Here is a 15,601-nt window from a genome sequence, read left to right as displayed (position 1 = left end):
GTCAAAGTTTTACAAAAAAACTAGCGATCATTCGAAAAAAAAATGGTGGCATGCACCAGTCAGCCCACAGCAGGCCAACTGAGCCTAATCGGCCCACTGCAGGCCTATCGGCCAAATGCAGGCCGACTGGACCCTGTCGGCCAACTGCAGGCCGACTAGGCTTGATCTGGTGGCCGACAGCCCAATCGGCCAGCAGCAAGCTGATGGCCACCAGTCGGCCTGCTGTGGGCTGACTGGGCTCAGTCGGCCTGCAGCGGGCCGACAGTGTATTATTTTTGAAAAATCTTTTTTCAGCGTAATATTTCTGTAATTTAATTAAAAAATGTATTATTTAAAAAAAATTAGCCCAAAACCCAGCACGAAGAAACGAAATGAAACTGCGCGGCCAGCGCCGACAGAGGAGGGCGGAGCCGGAGGCGATGGAGAGCACCGCCCGCGTCTTCCCGCCCCTTAAAAGGCCAGCCACGAACCGCCAAGCCGCCTATCGTCTCAACCTCGAGCAACGCTTCGGCGCCGCTGCAACCGTCGCCGAGGGCTTCCAAGCAGACGACGCGGCCGCCCGTCAGGGAGAACCCGCGACCGGAAGAGGATGGAGGTCAGCGACGAGGAGAGCGTCACCGGCCCCGCCCGCACGCCGGACCCGGACTCGGAGCCGGAGCAGCCGGACCCCGCCGCGGCCGCAGCGGCTGTCGCGCCGTACCCCGGGGACATCGACGACGAGACCGCGGCCGACCTCGCCCGCCTGCTGGACTCGGACTCGGAGCAGCCGGACCCCGCGGGGCTCCGGTCGGGTATGGCGCCGTACCTCGGGGACATCGACCGGTACATGCGGTCCCTGGAGGTGAGGGGCTTCTCGATTCCCCTTCTCGTCTGATCCTGCGTGTGGAGGTACGAGTTCGTTCTCCAAGTCGGCTTCGCTAGCGGTCGGGTTTACATGGTTTTGTGGTCGGACTAGTCGCATCTGGTAGTCAAGGCGAGGTCGCATTGGATAGAATTGAGGAATTTTTGGGGCGTGATCACGTTGTGCGCATGAGTTTCTGGAATTTTGGGGGATTGCATTGTGTTGTGGATACATCATATACTGCAGTGAATTATTCAATTTTTTTTGTTATGAATGTGGGATATTATCTATCCTCCGTCCCATAATATAAAATCATTTTCAAGCTAACAATAGCTTGAAAAAAACTTTTATATTATGGGACGGAGGGAGTAGTTGTTTAGTTACTTGTGGCTAAGGCAATGGTGAAATTAGTACACTGGCATTGGGCAATTGTGAGTTTCCGTCTCTGCCGAGCAATGAAATTTTGCTGCTCTGTTAATAAACCAGAAGCAGGTTACACATTTATGGGATTACTACATGCCGAAGCTGGCAGTATGCACAGCAAGACACCACTAAGTATATTCTATGTTAGCTTCTCTTTTTATCCTGATTTCATCTTAATTATCTGAAGATACAATCGTTACTATGCACATAATGCAATATGTTTTTGCTGTTTGGGTCGATGTAAATAGGCTCTTTTGGCGACTTTGTTGTCTACATTTTCTAGGCATCGAGGAGGCCGAGGGATGACTACATGCGGACAACACAGGAAGATATCAATCCCAAAATGAGGGCGTTCCTAGTGGACTGGCTGGTGTACGTGGCTTTGACATTCAGGCTTCCTGCTGACACACTTCACCTTGCAGTTTCATATGTCGATCGCTTCCTCACAGCAAATGTCATTAGCCAGGACAAGCTGCAATTACTTGGTGTGACCGCATTGATTGTTGCTGCGTAGGGAACTAAACCATTGTTATCTCTTTTTTGTTTATCTCTTAGCGTGACTATCTGACTAGCATGAATGGAATGTTGCAGGAAATATGAAGATGGCATATTTGTGCATGAGGTTCGAAGATACAGGAACGTTGCTGCCAACACGTACACCAGGCAGCAGGTTAGCCTTGCTTCTGCTAACTTAGTAGCATAGTAAATTTCCAGGCCTTGAATGGTGGAGAAACATTTGTGGTTTTTGTGCATCAAAGGTGGTGAAGATGGAGTCTGACATACTGAAATCTCTTAACTTTGAGATGGGGAGTCCCACTGCAAGAACTTTTCTACGGTATGTGCTTTAGCTGAAACTTTTACATTCAGAAGATAAAATATCCTCTGTAGTAAAACAGTTACCATGAAAGTTCAGAAATATAAGTAGTGTTATAACTACTGCTATATTGTGTTCAAATACATTCCTAAGCCTAATGTTCGGTACATGTCTGTTCTGCCAAATAAAATACTCTGAAATGAGATAAATCCTAGATCTGGCTAGTGAAAAACTTATGAGAATTCATGTCTGTCTATGTTTAGCAAGCACATGGGCAGCATCTGAGAATAATTTTTTTCCACGACATCTAGTGAGGTACGCCGAACACAGTTTCGATGGCCAAGCCATCCCCACAACCACGTCAATCTACAAAAGTTACCATGTTTAATTCGCATAACATATATCTTGTCTTATGATTATTGCCACACTGGACTCAAAAGATCCTAACCCTGATGTTCAATGCATGTCTGTTGTAGGAGATACATAACTGTTTGCCGCGGACGTGATGTAAGTATCCGTTGCAGCATCTGATATTCTATTCACTTAATGTTCTTTATTATAATGTCTGTCCCCTCTTCAAACCTTAGCGTGCAAAAGCGAAGAGGCTGGAGTTTCTGTGCAGCTACCTTGCAGAATTGAGCTTGCTGGACTATGACTGCATAAAGTTCAATCCATCAGTTGTTGCTGCTGCCTGCCTTTTTTTGGCCAGGTTCACAATCAGCCCAACTGCCCGTCCTTGGGTAAGAAGACATGACTACTCCTTTGTTGAATCTACATTATGCTTTATAGTTTTCTGATATTAGCTTGTGTTTATTCTGCAGAACCTGACGCTGCAAAGGAACACGAAATACAAGGTCTCTGATCTCAAGTCTTGCATCTTGATGATACGCAAATTGCAGTTGAATGGAACGTATCCGGGCCTGAAAGGAGAGGCCATCAAAGTCAAGTATAATGATCGCGAGGTAAGATGCGCTTTCCCCAGTTTTTTGGCTTTTGCATGCGTGCTTTTTTTTTGAATTTGTTTTTTCGATCATTGTACAACTTGAGGGTGTGTCGGCAATGGCTTCACCTAAAAATATGCCTCCGCGTTTCCTGAAGAACATCAGACGGTGAAAGGCCAAAGTACTCTTGCAACATCTTTTGCAGGCGTTGCAGAAACTACAAATTATTTTGTTAGTAGGTAGAGATACAGGCTTTGTTTCAGACATTGGGGATTTGGTGTCTGTCGGCTTCCTGCTTTTCCACGCCTGCCGGGAATCAGTTTCCGTGTCGCAGTTCCAGTTGCATTGATAGGAGCGCGGCTAGCATCATTGATAGGTTGACATGATATGCGACTGGAGGGTTTTTGTACAGATGATAGAACACGATGGTGCCACACTCTGTGATATTGCATATAAAGTTTCAGGGCAAATCCTAACGTGTTTTGGAATTTCATCACCAGTTTATGTTGAATATATTGCCTCTGACCAGAGCACTGATTGCTGACGAACTTATTTGAATTAGATGCGTCAACTATTTTGCACATGTCATAAGCAAAATAGTTTATGTACGGAAGTTGACTGAATAATGAACCTATCTGCCCATGAAATGAATCGGTTAGTGTGCCATTATAAGCAGTAACAAACGAAAGCTGATAATCAGAAAGACGATTGGGATCTCAAACTACAGCAACTGCTCACAACTGATGCAGATAACAAAATTTCTGTTCTCAATAGAATTGCTGTAATCCGTTTGTACGGTTTCTACACCATTAAACTTGACGCCGGAATGCTAAACAAAATTACACCATAATACATCAGACTTGTACAGACATTATCTCAATCTAATGGAAGGTTACATGAGGGATGTAAATAAGAAGAAAATTACATATTTGGTATGAAGACCTTATAGATCCGCTTAGGTAGCTGGAACCTAGGGTCTACGGGAGCTAGTTGATACAATGGCGAGGAGAGATATTGATATCCTTTGGGTCTAAGAAACCAAATGGAGGGGACATATGACAAAGTAGGTGGAGGATACCGGCTTCAAGCTCACGGGGGCAACCGCAAACAGAAACTGGGTGGCCATCTTGATCAACAAGAGCCTCAAGTCTAGAGTGATGGACGTCAAGAGGCGTGAGGACCGGATTATCCTAGTCAAGCTGGTAGTTGGGAACTTAGTTCTCAATGTCATCGGCGTGTATGTCTGGCAAGTAGGGCACAATGAGAACACCAAGAGAGAGTTCTAGGAAGGCATGAAGGACATGGTTAGTAGTATACATATTAGCAAGAAGCTCTTCATATAAGGAGACCTCAATGGCCACGTGGTATATCTAACACAAGTTTTGAAGTGCATGGAGACTTTGGCTATGGCATAAGGAATCACGAAGGAGAATATGTCTTAAGCTTCGCTCTGGCCTACGCTAATACCCTCTTTAAAAGAGAGAATCACATCTAGTAACTTTTAGTGGTGGTCAACACTCTAGCCAGATTGGTTTCGTCCTCTCGATATGAGAAGACAGGTGTGCTTGCCTAGATTCTAAGGTGATACCTGTGATGCCTGGAGAGAGAGTGTTGTCCCTTAACATAAGCTTGTGGTGGTTGACTTTCGCTTTCGAATTCGTGTCCAGTGGGATAAGCACGCCAAAGTCGCTGGAATGAAGTGGTGGAAGTTCAATGGGGAGGCGGCTCAGGCTTTCAAGGAGAGGTTCACTAAGGAGGGCCTTTGGGAGGGAGGAGGTGATGGGGACAATATTTGGATGAAGTTGGTGACTTACATTCGCAAGGTGGCTTCACAGGAGTTTGGAGTGACCAAGGCAAGTAGAACCGAAGCTAAAGATACCTGATGATGGAACGATGATGTCCACAAGGCTATTAAGGAGAAGAAAGAATCTATCAGACTACACCTAGATAGGTGTCGTGGTATTCTCACGGGGGGGTGTGAGGCGACAGATGCCACAAGGGCTTAGTGTGAGGGTAAGACTGCTGCTGATAGGCCCAGGAGCGGGTATGCGAGTAGCACGCGCTAGTTTACCCAGGTTCGGGGCTCTCTGGAGAGATAATACCCCTACTCCTGCATGTCTGAGTATCTGTAGTATATCTGGTACAGAGTTGCTCCTGGAGCTGTATCTGAGATCAGTGCCAAGTGCATCTGATCTGGTATATGCATGCGTATGGGGCATGCTAGTGGCCGGCCATGCTCATGGCCGTGAGCATATGGGTGCTCACGTGTGAGTGTGTGTGAGAGTGAGTCCATCCTCCTTGGATGGATGGATGTGTGCCCATATATATAGGCATGGCTAGCTTAGGAAGTAAGCTAAGTGGTGGCATGGGCAAGGCATGGTGGGGTGTCATGCTTGTCCCCTGGGTCACTTCATAAATAGTGCCGGGGGACAAGTGACACTATACATGATGGCTGGGGTGACACGTGAATAGTGCTCGGGTACGACCGTCTCGTCGGTGTCTTGTCGGTGTCGAGTCGGGCTGAAGCCGGCAGCCGGCTAGTTGGTGCAGTCGACAGCCGGCAGCCGGCCAGGCAGAGCAGTCGGACGGGGAGCCGGCAGGAGCAGCCGGGCAGTCGGACTGAGGGGCTTTGCTAGCCCCGATGTCTTGAAATATTGTCTTGTTGTCTTCGGGATACCCGTGGCCAATTACTCCGACAGTAGCCCCCAAGCCTCCGGGCAACTTGGCAAAGTTGGGCGGAGGTTTTTCGGCGGGTGTTTCATGGAAATGATCATGCAAAAGACAAAGTTAGTCCACGCAGATATATCAAATGATTGCTTTTAGCACTGCAAGTTTTATGCGGAGGGTGCCGACTCGGTTTCGTCCGAGCCCCCTTCAATCTCTTTCATGTTTCCTTTGGCTTATGCTCTCGCTTGCCGGACAGCCGCTCTGCGGTCTGTGGCTGAGAGTGGGCCGTGGAGTGGAGTGTACAATACTCAGACTCTGGGAGCGAATTTAACCGAGCAGATACTCACAAAGAAAACGGCCGGGTCGCCCGAACCGCTTTTCTTCCCGGACGTTTTTCGCGTGGGTGGCCTCCAGCGTTCACTCTTGCTAGCCGGACAGCCGCTCTGCGGTCTGTGACTAAGAGTGGGCCTTTGGTACCGCGCACGCTACTAAGCCGTCTGCTGGAACTAACGTCTCAGGCCAAGCGGCCAGCCTCCGAGCCAACTCTGGCTGGCGCCGAGGCGAACAGTGATGCAACTGTAATGAAATGCGGAGATAGCCCCCGAACATCGCTCGTGGTTATCTGTGCTCTCGCGGTGAAAAAATATGCGGGTGAGGAGCTCACATTGGTTTTCATGTAGCCGAGGCGGAGTTTGCCGAAGACAGCCGGCGCGGCTCGGCGCTCGCGGAGCGCACCGGCGCACCCGCTGGGTGTTGCCTTCGAGCCCCCGGGTGCTCGAAGGGGGTTCCGGGCCGGTCAGGCTTGACCGGCCAGGCGGCGAGGCGTCTTGCAGCGCCCTTTTTCTTCTTCTGCCAGCTGCTGGCAGCCGGACGAAACTCTTCTCTTGTCTGCGATCTTCCGTGGGGGCGCGCCAGCGCACCCACTGGGTTTAGCCCCCGAGATTCGGGCCGACTGCTGAGCAGTTGGGCCGGATCTTCCGGCAACTACTTTGTCTTCTTCCTCGTGGAGCCGCGTCAGCGCACCCGCTGGGTGTAGCCCCCGAGATTCGGGCCGACTGCTGAGCAGTCGGGCCGGATCTCCCGGCGACTACTTTGTCTTCTTCTTCACGGGGGCGCGTCAGCGCACCCGCTGGGTGTAGCCCCCGAGATTCGGGCCGACTGCTGAGCAGTCAGGCCGGATCTCCCGGCAACTACTTTGTCTTCTTCTTTTTCTTCTTCAGCTGGCTGGGCAGGCAGACTTCGAAAACAGCAGTCGGGCCCTTTGCAGCCGGCCAGGTAGCCCGCGGTCGGACGCATATTTCTTTTCTTTTTCCTCGGCTGTAGGCACCCGGCCAGCCGGATCTCGGCAGGCGGACGCACACACACCTCTTTTTCTTTCTCTTTTTTTTCGTCCGACTGCATGTGAGCAGCCGGACCCAGCCCGCCCCTTTTTTTCTTTTATCTTCTTCACACTGGCTGAACCGTCGGCAAGAGCGAGCGGGGAGCCGGAAGCCGGCCGGCCGGGTGGTGGGTGAAGCCGGGTGGCGGGCGGAGCCGGCCGTCCGGGTGGCCGGAGCCGGCTGTGCAGGCGCGGAGGGGGAGTCGGCGGCCGGGTAGCGGGACTTGGGCGACTTGGCGCGGTGCGGATGGCGGCTGGCGCGCCTGAAGCAGTGAGTGCACGGGAGGCGGCCGACCCGCTGCCTGGAGGCGGAGCAGCCGGCCAGGCGCAGGCGGCACGGTGGAGTGGCCTCGCGTGACGAGGCCAGAGGCGGGCGTGCAGCGTGAGGAGGACCTGGCGCTCGGGGCGGGAAGCCGGAGTCGGGCGCAGCTGTGGACGCGAGGAGACCGGGCTCGGGGCCGGCTAGGCGAGAAGGCGGAGCCGGCGCGGAGATCCCGGGGAGGAGGCGCGTCGGGACGGCCGCACGGTGGAGAGGCGCGGCAGGGTGCTCGAGGCCACGGCGACAGGGGCCCGCGAGCACGCGGCCATGGAGGCGGGCGGGCGGGCGCCGGCGCGGGCGCGAGGGAGCCAGGCGCGGCGCCCTCGCGCGTGTGCAGGAGGCGCTACGGTTGGGAAGAGCAGCGCTGCCCCGGGCAGAGGAAGGAGGTGACGGCAGTGGCGCGATGAGGAGCAGCACCAACAGGGGGTGCGCATGAGGCGGCGCTGGGGTCGTCGGACGCCACGGACGAAGCTGGAACGAGGCACGTAGCAGCACGCGGACGCTGGGGGGACGCTGGTGCGCGTGTGCGGCGCGGGGGAATCCAGACAGTGCACTCGACGCGGGAGCCGATGGTGGAGGCGCGCGACGCAGGCGGCGGGGGACGGAGCCACAGCCAGCACGCGGGGCGAGCGAGGCGGCCGTAGCGGAAGGCGGAGCAGGCAGGCGGGGAGGATCCGGTGCGGCGACGAGGAGCCGGAGCAGACGGCATGGCTGGGCGGAGTTGGCGGATGCGGACCACCCGGCCGCGGGCGGTGGAGGCGGCTCGGCGAGGCGCAGCCAGCTAGGCGAGGCAGAGCCGGTGCGAGTGCGGGCGAGGGGCGGCCAGGCGCAGCAGGCGGGCGCGGGAGTCGGCCCGGGTGCGCGGACGCGACGGATAGCCGGCAGAAGCATGTGCACACGCACAGCCGGCCGGGGATGCGCGTGACGCAGCCGGACCCGGAGCACGGAGCGGGACCCGGTGGAGGAGTCGGCGGGCACCGCAACGATCGGCAAGCGCGCGAGGCGGCCGGGCGCGGGCGAGGCGACGCGCGGGGCGGCCCGAGCCGCCAGCCGGGTGAGGAGGGAGACCGGCGGAGCAGTCGCCGGGGCGGTAGCCGGCGCGGCGCGAGGTGGAGCAGGCGGCCGAAGCGGCATCCGGCTCGGCGCGAGGCGGGGAGGAGGCCAGGCGTGTCGGGGCGGACGAGTCGGGCGCGACCGAGTCGAGGTGGAGGCTGGAGGAGTCGGCCGAGCGTCGCGAGGCGGCGCAGCAGCGGAAGGCCGGACGCCGCGGGGGGCAGAGGACGCGGGCGCCAGGACGACGACGCGAGCCCGAGGCGGAGCCGGCGCAGGACGCGCGACCCGGCCGGCGGCTCCGGAGCCTGGCAGAGTAGCGTGGAAGGCGGGAGAGCAGGGCCGGCGCTGGTGTGGAGGCGGGCGAAGCAGCAGGTAGGTGCAGCGGAGCCGGAGCGGCGAGCGCGCGCGGCGGTATGAGCAGCGCGGGGAGCGTGACGACGACCGCGCAAGGTGGAGCGCTGCCCACGGCAGCGGCACGGGGCTGGGCGTCGGGCCGAGCCAGGCCATTGTCCGGCCACTGTCTGACTGATGCACGGCCATTATCCGACCAATATATGGGCAGTATCCAACTTGTATCTGGTTAGCGAATGGATAGTACATGGCCAGCATATGAGAGTACGACCATAGCCTGGGAAGCGTATAGGATGTGTCTGTGCTGAGTATGACCATTGCACGACTTGCATCTAGCTAGCTAGCGTAGATGATATATGGAGGAGCGAACGCGCGCTTCGGCCGGAGCAAGGCACAACGCGGAAGGGAGCAGACGCGAGCGACGCGGCACGGCGCGCGCACGGATGCGGCCGACCGAAGCGAGGCACCGTACGTGCGGCACATGCGCGGACGGACGATCGGTGTTGCAACGGTGATGATGACGAAGGCGGCGAGGCCGACGACGAGGACGCGCCGTCCCGCGCGGCCGCTCCGGGGGCGGGTCGAAGTCGAGCCCCCGAGCGCTACCGGAGAGACGGCGCGACGCCGCGGCGGTGATGGCGAAGATGGTCCCGCCCGGACTGCGAAACCAGCAGCAGCGTGGTAGCATAGTAGTAGTACCACCCCACGATGGGCGCTAACTGTCGTGGTATTCTCACGGGGGGTGTGAGGCGACAGATGCCACAAGGGCTTAGTGTGAGGGTAAGACTGCTGCTGACAGGCCCGGGAGCGGGTATGCGAGTAGCACGCGCTAGTTTACCCAGGTTCGGGGCTCTCTGGAGAGATAATACCCCTACTCCTGCATGTCTGAGTATCTGTAGTATATTTGGTACAGAGTTGCTCCCGGAGCTATATCCGAGATCAGTGCCAAGTGCATCTGATCTGGTATATGCATGCGTATGGGGCATGCTAGTGGCCGGCCATGCTCATGGCCGTGAGCATATGGGTGCTCACGTGTGAGTGTGTGTGAGAGTGAGTCCATCCTCCTTGGATGGATGGATGTGTGCCCATATATATAGGCATGGCTAGCTTAGGAAGTAAGCTAAGTGGTGGCATGGGCAAGGCATGGTGGGGTGTCATGCTTGTCCCCTGGGTCACTTCATAAATAGTGCCGGGGGACAAGTGACACTATACATGATGGCTGGGGTGACACGTGAATAGTGCTCGGGTACGACCGTCTCGTCGGTGTCGAGTCGGGCTGAAGCCGGCAGCCGGCTAGTTGGTGCAGTCGACAGCCGGCAGCCGGCCAGGCAGAGCAGTCGGACGGGGAGCCGGCAGGAGCAGCCGGGCAGTCGGATTGAGGGGCTTCTCTAGCCCCGATGTCTTGAAATATTGTCTTGCCGTCTTCGGGATACCCGTGGCCAATTACTCCGACAATAGGAGTGCAGCCAATACAAATAAGTACATGGTGGCAAAGAAGGCCACAAAGTGGATTATGAGTGAAGCAAGAGGTCCGACGTATGACGACCTCTACCAGCGCTTAGACACGAAGGAAGGAGAAAGGGAAAATGAGGGATGTCGACCAAATCAGATGCATCAACGACAGAACATATTAGCTCCTAGTGAAGGGCGGGGAGATTAAGCATAGATGGCGGGAGTACTTCGGCAAGCTATTCAATGGAGAGAATGAGAGTTCTACCATTTAACTAGACGACTCCTTTGACGATACAAGTAGGAGTTTTGTGTAGCGAATTCAGGAGTCTAAGGCCAGTAACACTTTAAAAGGATGAAAGGAGGCAAGGCGGCCCTGATTGCATCCCCATTATGATATGGAGAGGCCTCGAAGACATAGTGATAGTATGGATAACTAAGCTTTCCAGCCTCATTTTTCTGGTAACCAAGGTGTCGAAAGAATCGAGGCGGAGTATATTAGTACCAATCTTCAAGAATAAGGGGGGTGTTCAACATTGTACTAATTACCATGAAATTAGTTAAGCTGGTGAGCCATAAAATTAAGCTATGGGAGTCATTGAGCACCACTTAAGAAGAATGACAAGCGTGACAAAAAATCAGTTTGGTTTCATGCCTGGGAGGTCGACCATGGAAGCCATTTTTCTGGTTCGACAACTTATGGAGAGATACAGGGAGAAAAAGAAGGACTTGCATATGGTGTTCATTGAGTTGGAGAAGGCCTATGATAAGATACCTCGGAATTTCATGTGGTGGACCTTGCAGAAACATAAATTCCCAGCAAAGTACATTACCCTCATCAAGGACATGTACGCTAATCTTGTGACAAGTGCTCGAACAAGTGATGGCGACACTGATGACTTCTCGATTAAAATAGGGATGCACCTGAAGGAAATATGCCCTAGAGGCAATAATAAAGTTATTATTTATTTCCTTATATCATGATAAATGTTTATTATTCATGCTAGAATTGTATTAACCGGAAACATAATACATGTGTGAATACATAGACAAACAGAGTGTCACTAGTATGCCTCTACTTGACTAGCTCGTTAATCAAAGATGGTTATGTTTCCTAGCCATAGACATAAGTTGTCATTTGATTAACGAGATCACCTCATTAGGAGAATGACGTGATTGACTTGACCCATTCCATTAGCTTAGCACTCGATCGTTTAGTATGTTGCTATTGCTTTCTTCATGACTTATACATGTTCCTATGACTATGAGATTATGCAACTCCCGTTTACCGGAGGAACACTTTGTGTGCTACCAAACGTCACAACGTAAATGGGTGATTATAAAGGTGCTCTACAGGTGTCTCCAAAGGTACTTGTTGGGTTGGCGTATTTCGAGATTAGGATTTGTCACTCCAATTGTCGGAGAGGTATCTCTGGGCCCACTCGGTAATGCACATCACTATAAGCCTTGCAAGCATTGTGACTAATGAGTTAGTTGCGGGATGATGTGTTACGGAACGAGTAAAGAGACTTGCCGGTAACGAGATTGAACTAGGTATCGAGATACCGACGATCAAATCTCGGGCAAGTAACATACCGGTGACAAAGGGAACAACGTATGTTGTTATGCGGTCTGACCGATAAAGATCTTCGTAGAATATGTGGGAGCCAATATGGGCATCCAGGTCCCGCTATTGGTTATTGACCAGAGACGTGTCTCGGTCATGTCTACATAGTTCTCAAACCCGTAGGGTCCGCACGCTTAACGTTACGATGACAGTTTTATTGAGTTTTGATGTACCGAAGGAGTTCGGAGTCCCAGATGAGATCGGGGACATGACGAGGAGTCTCGAAATGGCCGAGACGTAAAGATCTATATATTGGACGACTATATTCGGACTTCGGAAAGGTTCCGAGTGATTCGGGTATTTTTTGGAGTACCGGAGAGTTACGGGAATACGTATTGGGCCTTATTGGGCCATACGGGAAAGAAGAAAAAGGGCCTCAAGGGTGGCCGCACCCCTCCCCTTGGTCTGGTCCGAAATGGGGTAGGGAAGGGGGGCGCCCCCTTCCTTCCTTCTTTTTTTCCCTTCCTCTTTTCCTATTCCATATGGGAGGTGGAATCCTACTAGGACTAGGGAGTCCTAGTAGGACTCCACACTTGGTGCGCCCCCTCCTAGGGCCGGCCTCCTCCTCCCTTGCTCCTTTATATACGGGGGCAGGGGGGCACCCCAGAGACACAACAATTGATCCTTGAGATCTCTTAGCCGTGTGCGGTGCCCCCCTCCACCATATTACACCTCGATAATACCGTTCCGGAGCTTAGGCGAAGCCCTGCGTCGGTGGAACATCATCATCGTCACCATGCCGTCATGCTGACGAAACTCTCCCTCAACACTCGGCTGGATCGGAGTTCGAGGGACGTCATCGAGCTGAACATGTGTAGAACTCGGAGGTGCCGTGCGTTCGGCACTTGATCGGTCGGATCGTGAAGACGTACGACTACATCAACCGCGTTGTGATAACGCTTCCGCTTTCGGTCTACGAGGGTACGTGGACAACATTCTCCCCTCTCGTTGCTATGCATCACCATGATCTTGCGTGTGCGTAGGAAATTTTTTGAAATTACTACGTTCCCCAACAGTGGCATCCGAGCCTGGTTTTATGCGTTGATGCTATGCACGAGTAGAACACAAGTGAGTTGTGGGCGATATAAGTCATACTGCTTACCAGCATGTCATACTTTGGTTCAGCGGTATTGTGAGATGAAGCGGCCCGGACCGACATTACGCGTACGCTTACGCGAGACTGGTTTCACCGTTCGGAGCACTCGTTGCTTAAAGGTGACTGGCGAGTGTCTGTCTCTCTCACTTTAGTTGAACCGAGTGTGGCTACGCCCGGTCCTTGCGAAGGTTAAAACAGCACCAACTTGACAAACTATCGTTGTGGTTTTGATGCGTAGGTAAGAACGGTTCTTGCTAAGCCCGTAGCAGCCACGTAAAACTTGCAAAAACAAAGTAGAGGACGTCTAACTTGTTTTTGCAGGGCATGTTGTGATGTGATATGGTCAAGACGTGATGAGATATAAGTTGTTGTATAAGATGATCATGTTTTGTTGAAGTTATCGGTAACTGGCAGAAGCCTTATGGTTATCTCTTTATTGCATAAGATGCAAGTGCCAAATAATTGCTTTACTTTATCGCTATGCGATAGCAATAGTTGCAAAAGCAATAATTGGCGAGACGACCATGTGACGACACATTGATATAGATCAAGATGATGGAGATCATGGTGTCATGCCGGTGACGATGGAAATCATGACGATGCTTTGGAGATGGAGATCAAAGGCACAAGATGATGATGGCCATATCATGTCACATATTTTGATTGCATGTGATGTTTATCTTTTATACATCTTATTTTGCTTAGTTTGACGGTAGCATTATAAGATGATCTCTTACTAAATTATCAAGGTATAAGTGTTCTCCCTGAGTATGCATCGTTGCGAAAGTTCTTCGTGTTGAGACACCACGTGATGATCGGGTGTGATAGGCTCTACGTTCAAATACAACGGGTGCAAAACAGTTGCACACGCGGAATACTCGGGTTAAACTTGACGAGCCTAGCATATAACAGATATGGCCTCGGAACACGGAGACCGAAAGGTCGAGCGTGAATCATATAGTAGATATGATCAACATAGTGATGTTCACCATTGAAACTACTCCATCTCACGTGATGATCGGACATGGTTTAGTTGATATGGATCACGTGATCACTTAGAGGATTAGAGGGATGTCTATCTAAGTGGGAGTTCTTAAGTAATATGATTAATTGAACTTAAATTTATCATGAACTTAGTCCTGATAGTATTTTGCAAATTATGTTGTAGATCAATAGCTCGCGTTGTTGCTTCCCTGTGTTTATTTTTGATATGTTCCTAGAGAAAATTATGTTGAAAGATGTTAGTAGCAAAGATGCGGATTGGATCCGTGATCTGAGGATTATCCTCATTGCTGCACAGAAAAATTATGTCCTTGATGCACCGCTAGGTGACAGACCAATTGCAGGAGCAGATGCAGACGTTATGAACGTTTGGCTAGCTCAATATGATGACTACTTGATAGTTTAGTGCACCATGCTTAACGGCTTAGAATCGGGACTTCAAAGACGTTTTGAACGTCATGGACCATATGAGATGTTCCAAGAGTTGAAGTTAATATTTCAAGCAAATACCTGAGTTGAGAGATATGAAGTCTCCAACAAGTTCTATAGCTAAAAGATGGAGGAGAATCGCTCAACTAGTGAGCATGTGCTCAGATTGTCTGGGTACTACAATCGCTTGAATCAAGTGGGAGTTAATCTTCCAGATAAAATAGTGATTGACAGAATTCTCTAGTCACCATCACCAAGTTAGTAGAACTTCGTGATGAACTATAGTATGCAAGGGATGACGAAAGTAATTCCCGAGCTCTTCGTGATGCTGAAATCGACGAAGGTAGAAATCAAGAAAAACATCAAGTGTTGATGGTTGACGAGACCACTTCAAGTGTTGATGGTTGACGAGACCACTAGTTTCAAGAAAAGGGCAAAGGGAAGAAGGGGAACTTCAAAAAGAGCGGCAAGCAAGTTGCTACTCAAGTGAAGAAGCCCAAGTCTGTACCTAAGCCTGAGACTAAGTGCTTCTACTGCAAAGGGACTGGTCAACTGGAAGCGGAACTACCCCAACTATTTGGTGGATAAGAAGGATGGTAAAGTGAACAAAGGTATATTGGATATACATGTTATTGATGTGTACTTTACTAGTGTTTATAGCAACCCCTCGGTATTTGATACTGGTTCAGTTGCTAAGAGTAGTAACTCGAAACGAGAGTTGCAGAATAAACAGAGACTAGTAAAAGGCGAGGTGACGATGTGTGTTGGAAGTAGTTCCAAGATTGATATGATCATCATCGCACACTCCCTATACTTTCGGGATTAGTGTTGAAACTAAATAAGTGTTATTTGGTGTTTGCGTTGAGCATGAATATGATTTGATCATGTTTATTGCAATACGGTTATTCATTTAAGTTAGAGAACAATTGTTGTTCTGTTTACATGAATAAAAACCTTCTATGGTCATACACACCAACGAAAATGGTTTGTTGGATCTCGATCGTAATGATACACATATTCATAATAATGAAGCCAAAAGATGCAAAGTTAATAATGATAGTGCAACTTATTTGTGGCACTGCCGTTTAGGTCATATTGGTGTAAAGCGCATGAAGAAACTACATACTGATGGAATTTTGGAATCACTTGATTATGAATCACATGATGCTTGCGAACCGTGCCTCATGGGCAAGATGACTAAAATGCTGTTC

General features: G+C 51.5%; 1 protein-coding gene across 6 annotated transcripts in view; it reads left to right on the top strand.

The window, feature by feature from the left end:
• The first annotated feature begins 369 nt into the window (after positions 1-369).
• LOC123098314 (cyclin-A3-1-like) overlaps positions 370-15,601 on the top strand; it is a 29,067-nt gene continuing 13,835 nt past the window's right edge. For 5 of the 6 annotated variants that reach the window (XM_044520280.1, XM_044520279.1, XM_044520278.1 and 2 more), the window contains exons 1-7: positions 370-841; positions 1,548-1,774; positions 1,856-1,934; positions 2,023-2,099; positions 2,555-2,585; positions 2,666-2,818; positions 2,900-3,040. In XM_044520280.1, coding sequence (XP_044376215.1) covers positions 590-841; positions 1,548-1,774; positions 1,856-1,934; positions 2,023-2,099; positions 2,555-2,585; positions 2,666-2,818; positions 2,900-3,040 — 960 coding nt within the window. In that variant the 5' untranslated portion in view covers positions 370-589. Of the gene's footprint in view, positions 842-1,547; positions 1,775-1,855; positions 1,935-2,022; positions 2,100-2,554; positions 2,586-2,665; positions 2,819-2,899; positions 4,587-15,601 lie in introns of those variants that run through there. The other variant, XM_044520275.1, reaches the window with a different exon arrangement.

Source organism: Triticum aestivum, chromosome 4D (assembly GCF_018294505.1).
Source record: "Triticum aestivum cultivar Chinese Spring chromosome 4D, IWGSC CS RefSeq v2.1, whole genome shotgun sequence".
Classification (NCBI taxonomy): Eukaryota; Viridiplantae; Streptophyta; class Magnoliopsida; order Poales; family Poaceae; genus Triticum; species Triticum aestivum.
Note: the sequence above shows the minus strand (reverse complement) of the source record. Positions and strands in the feature narration are given on the sequence as shown.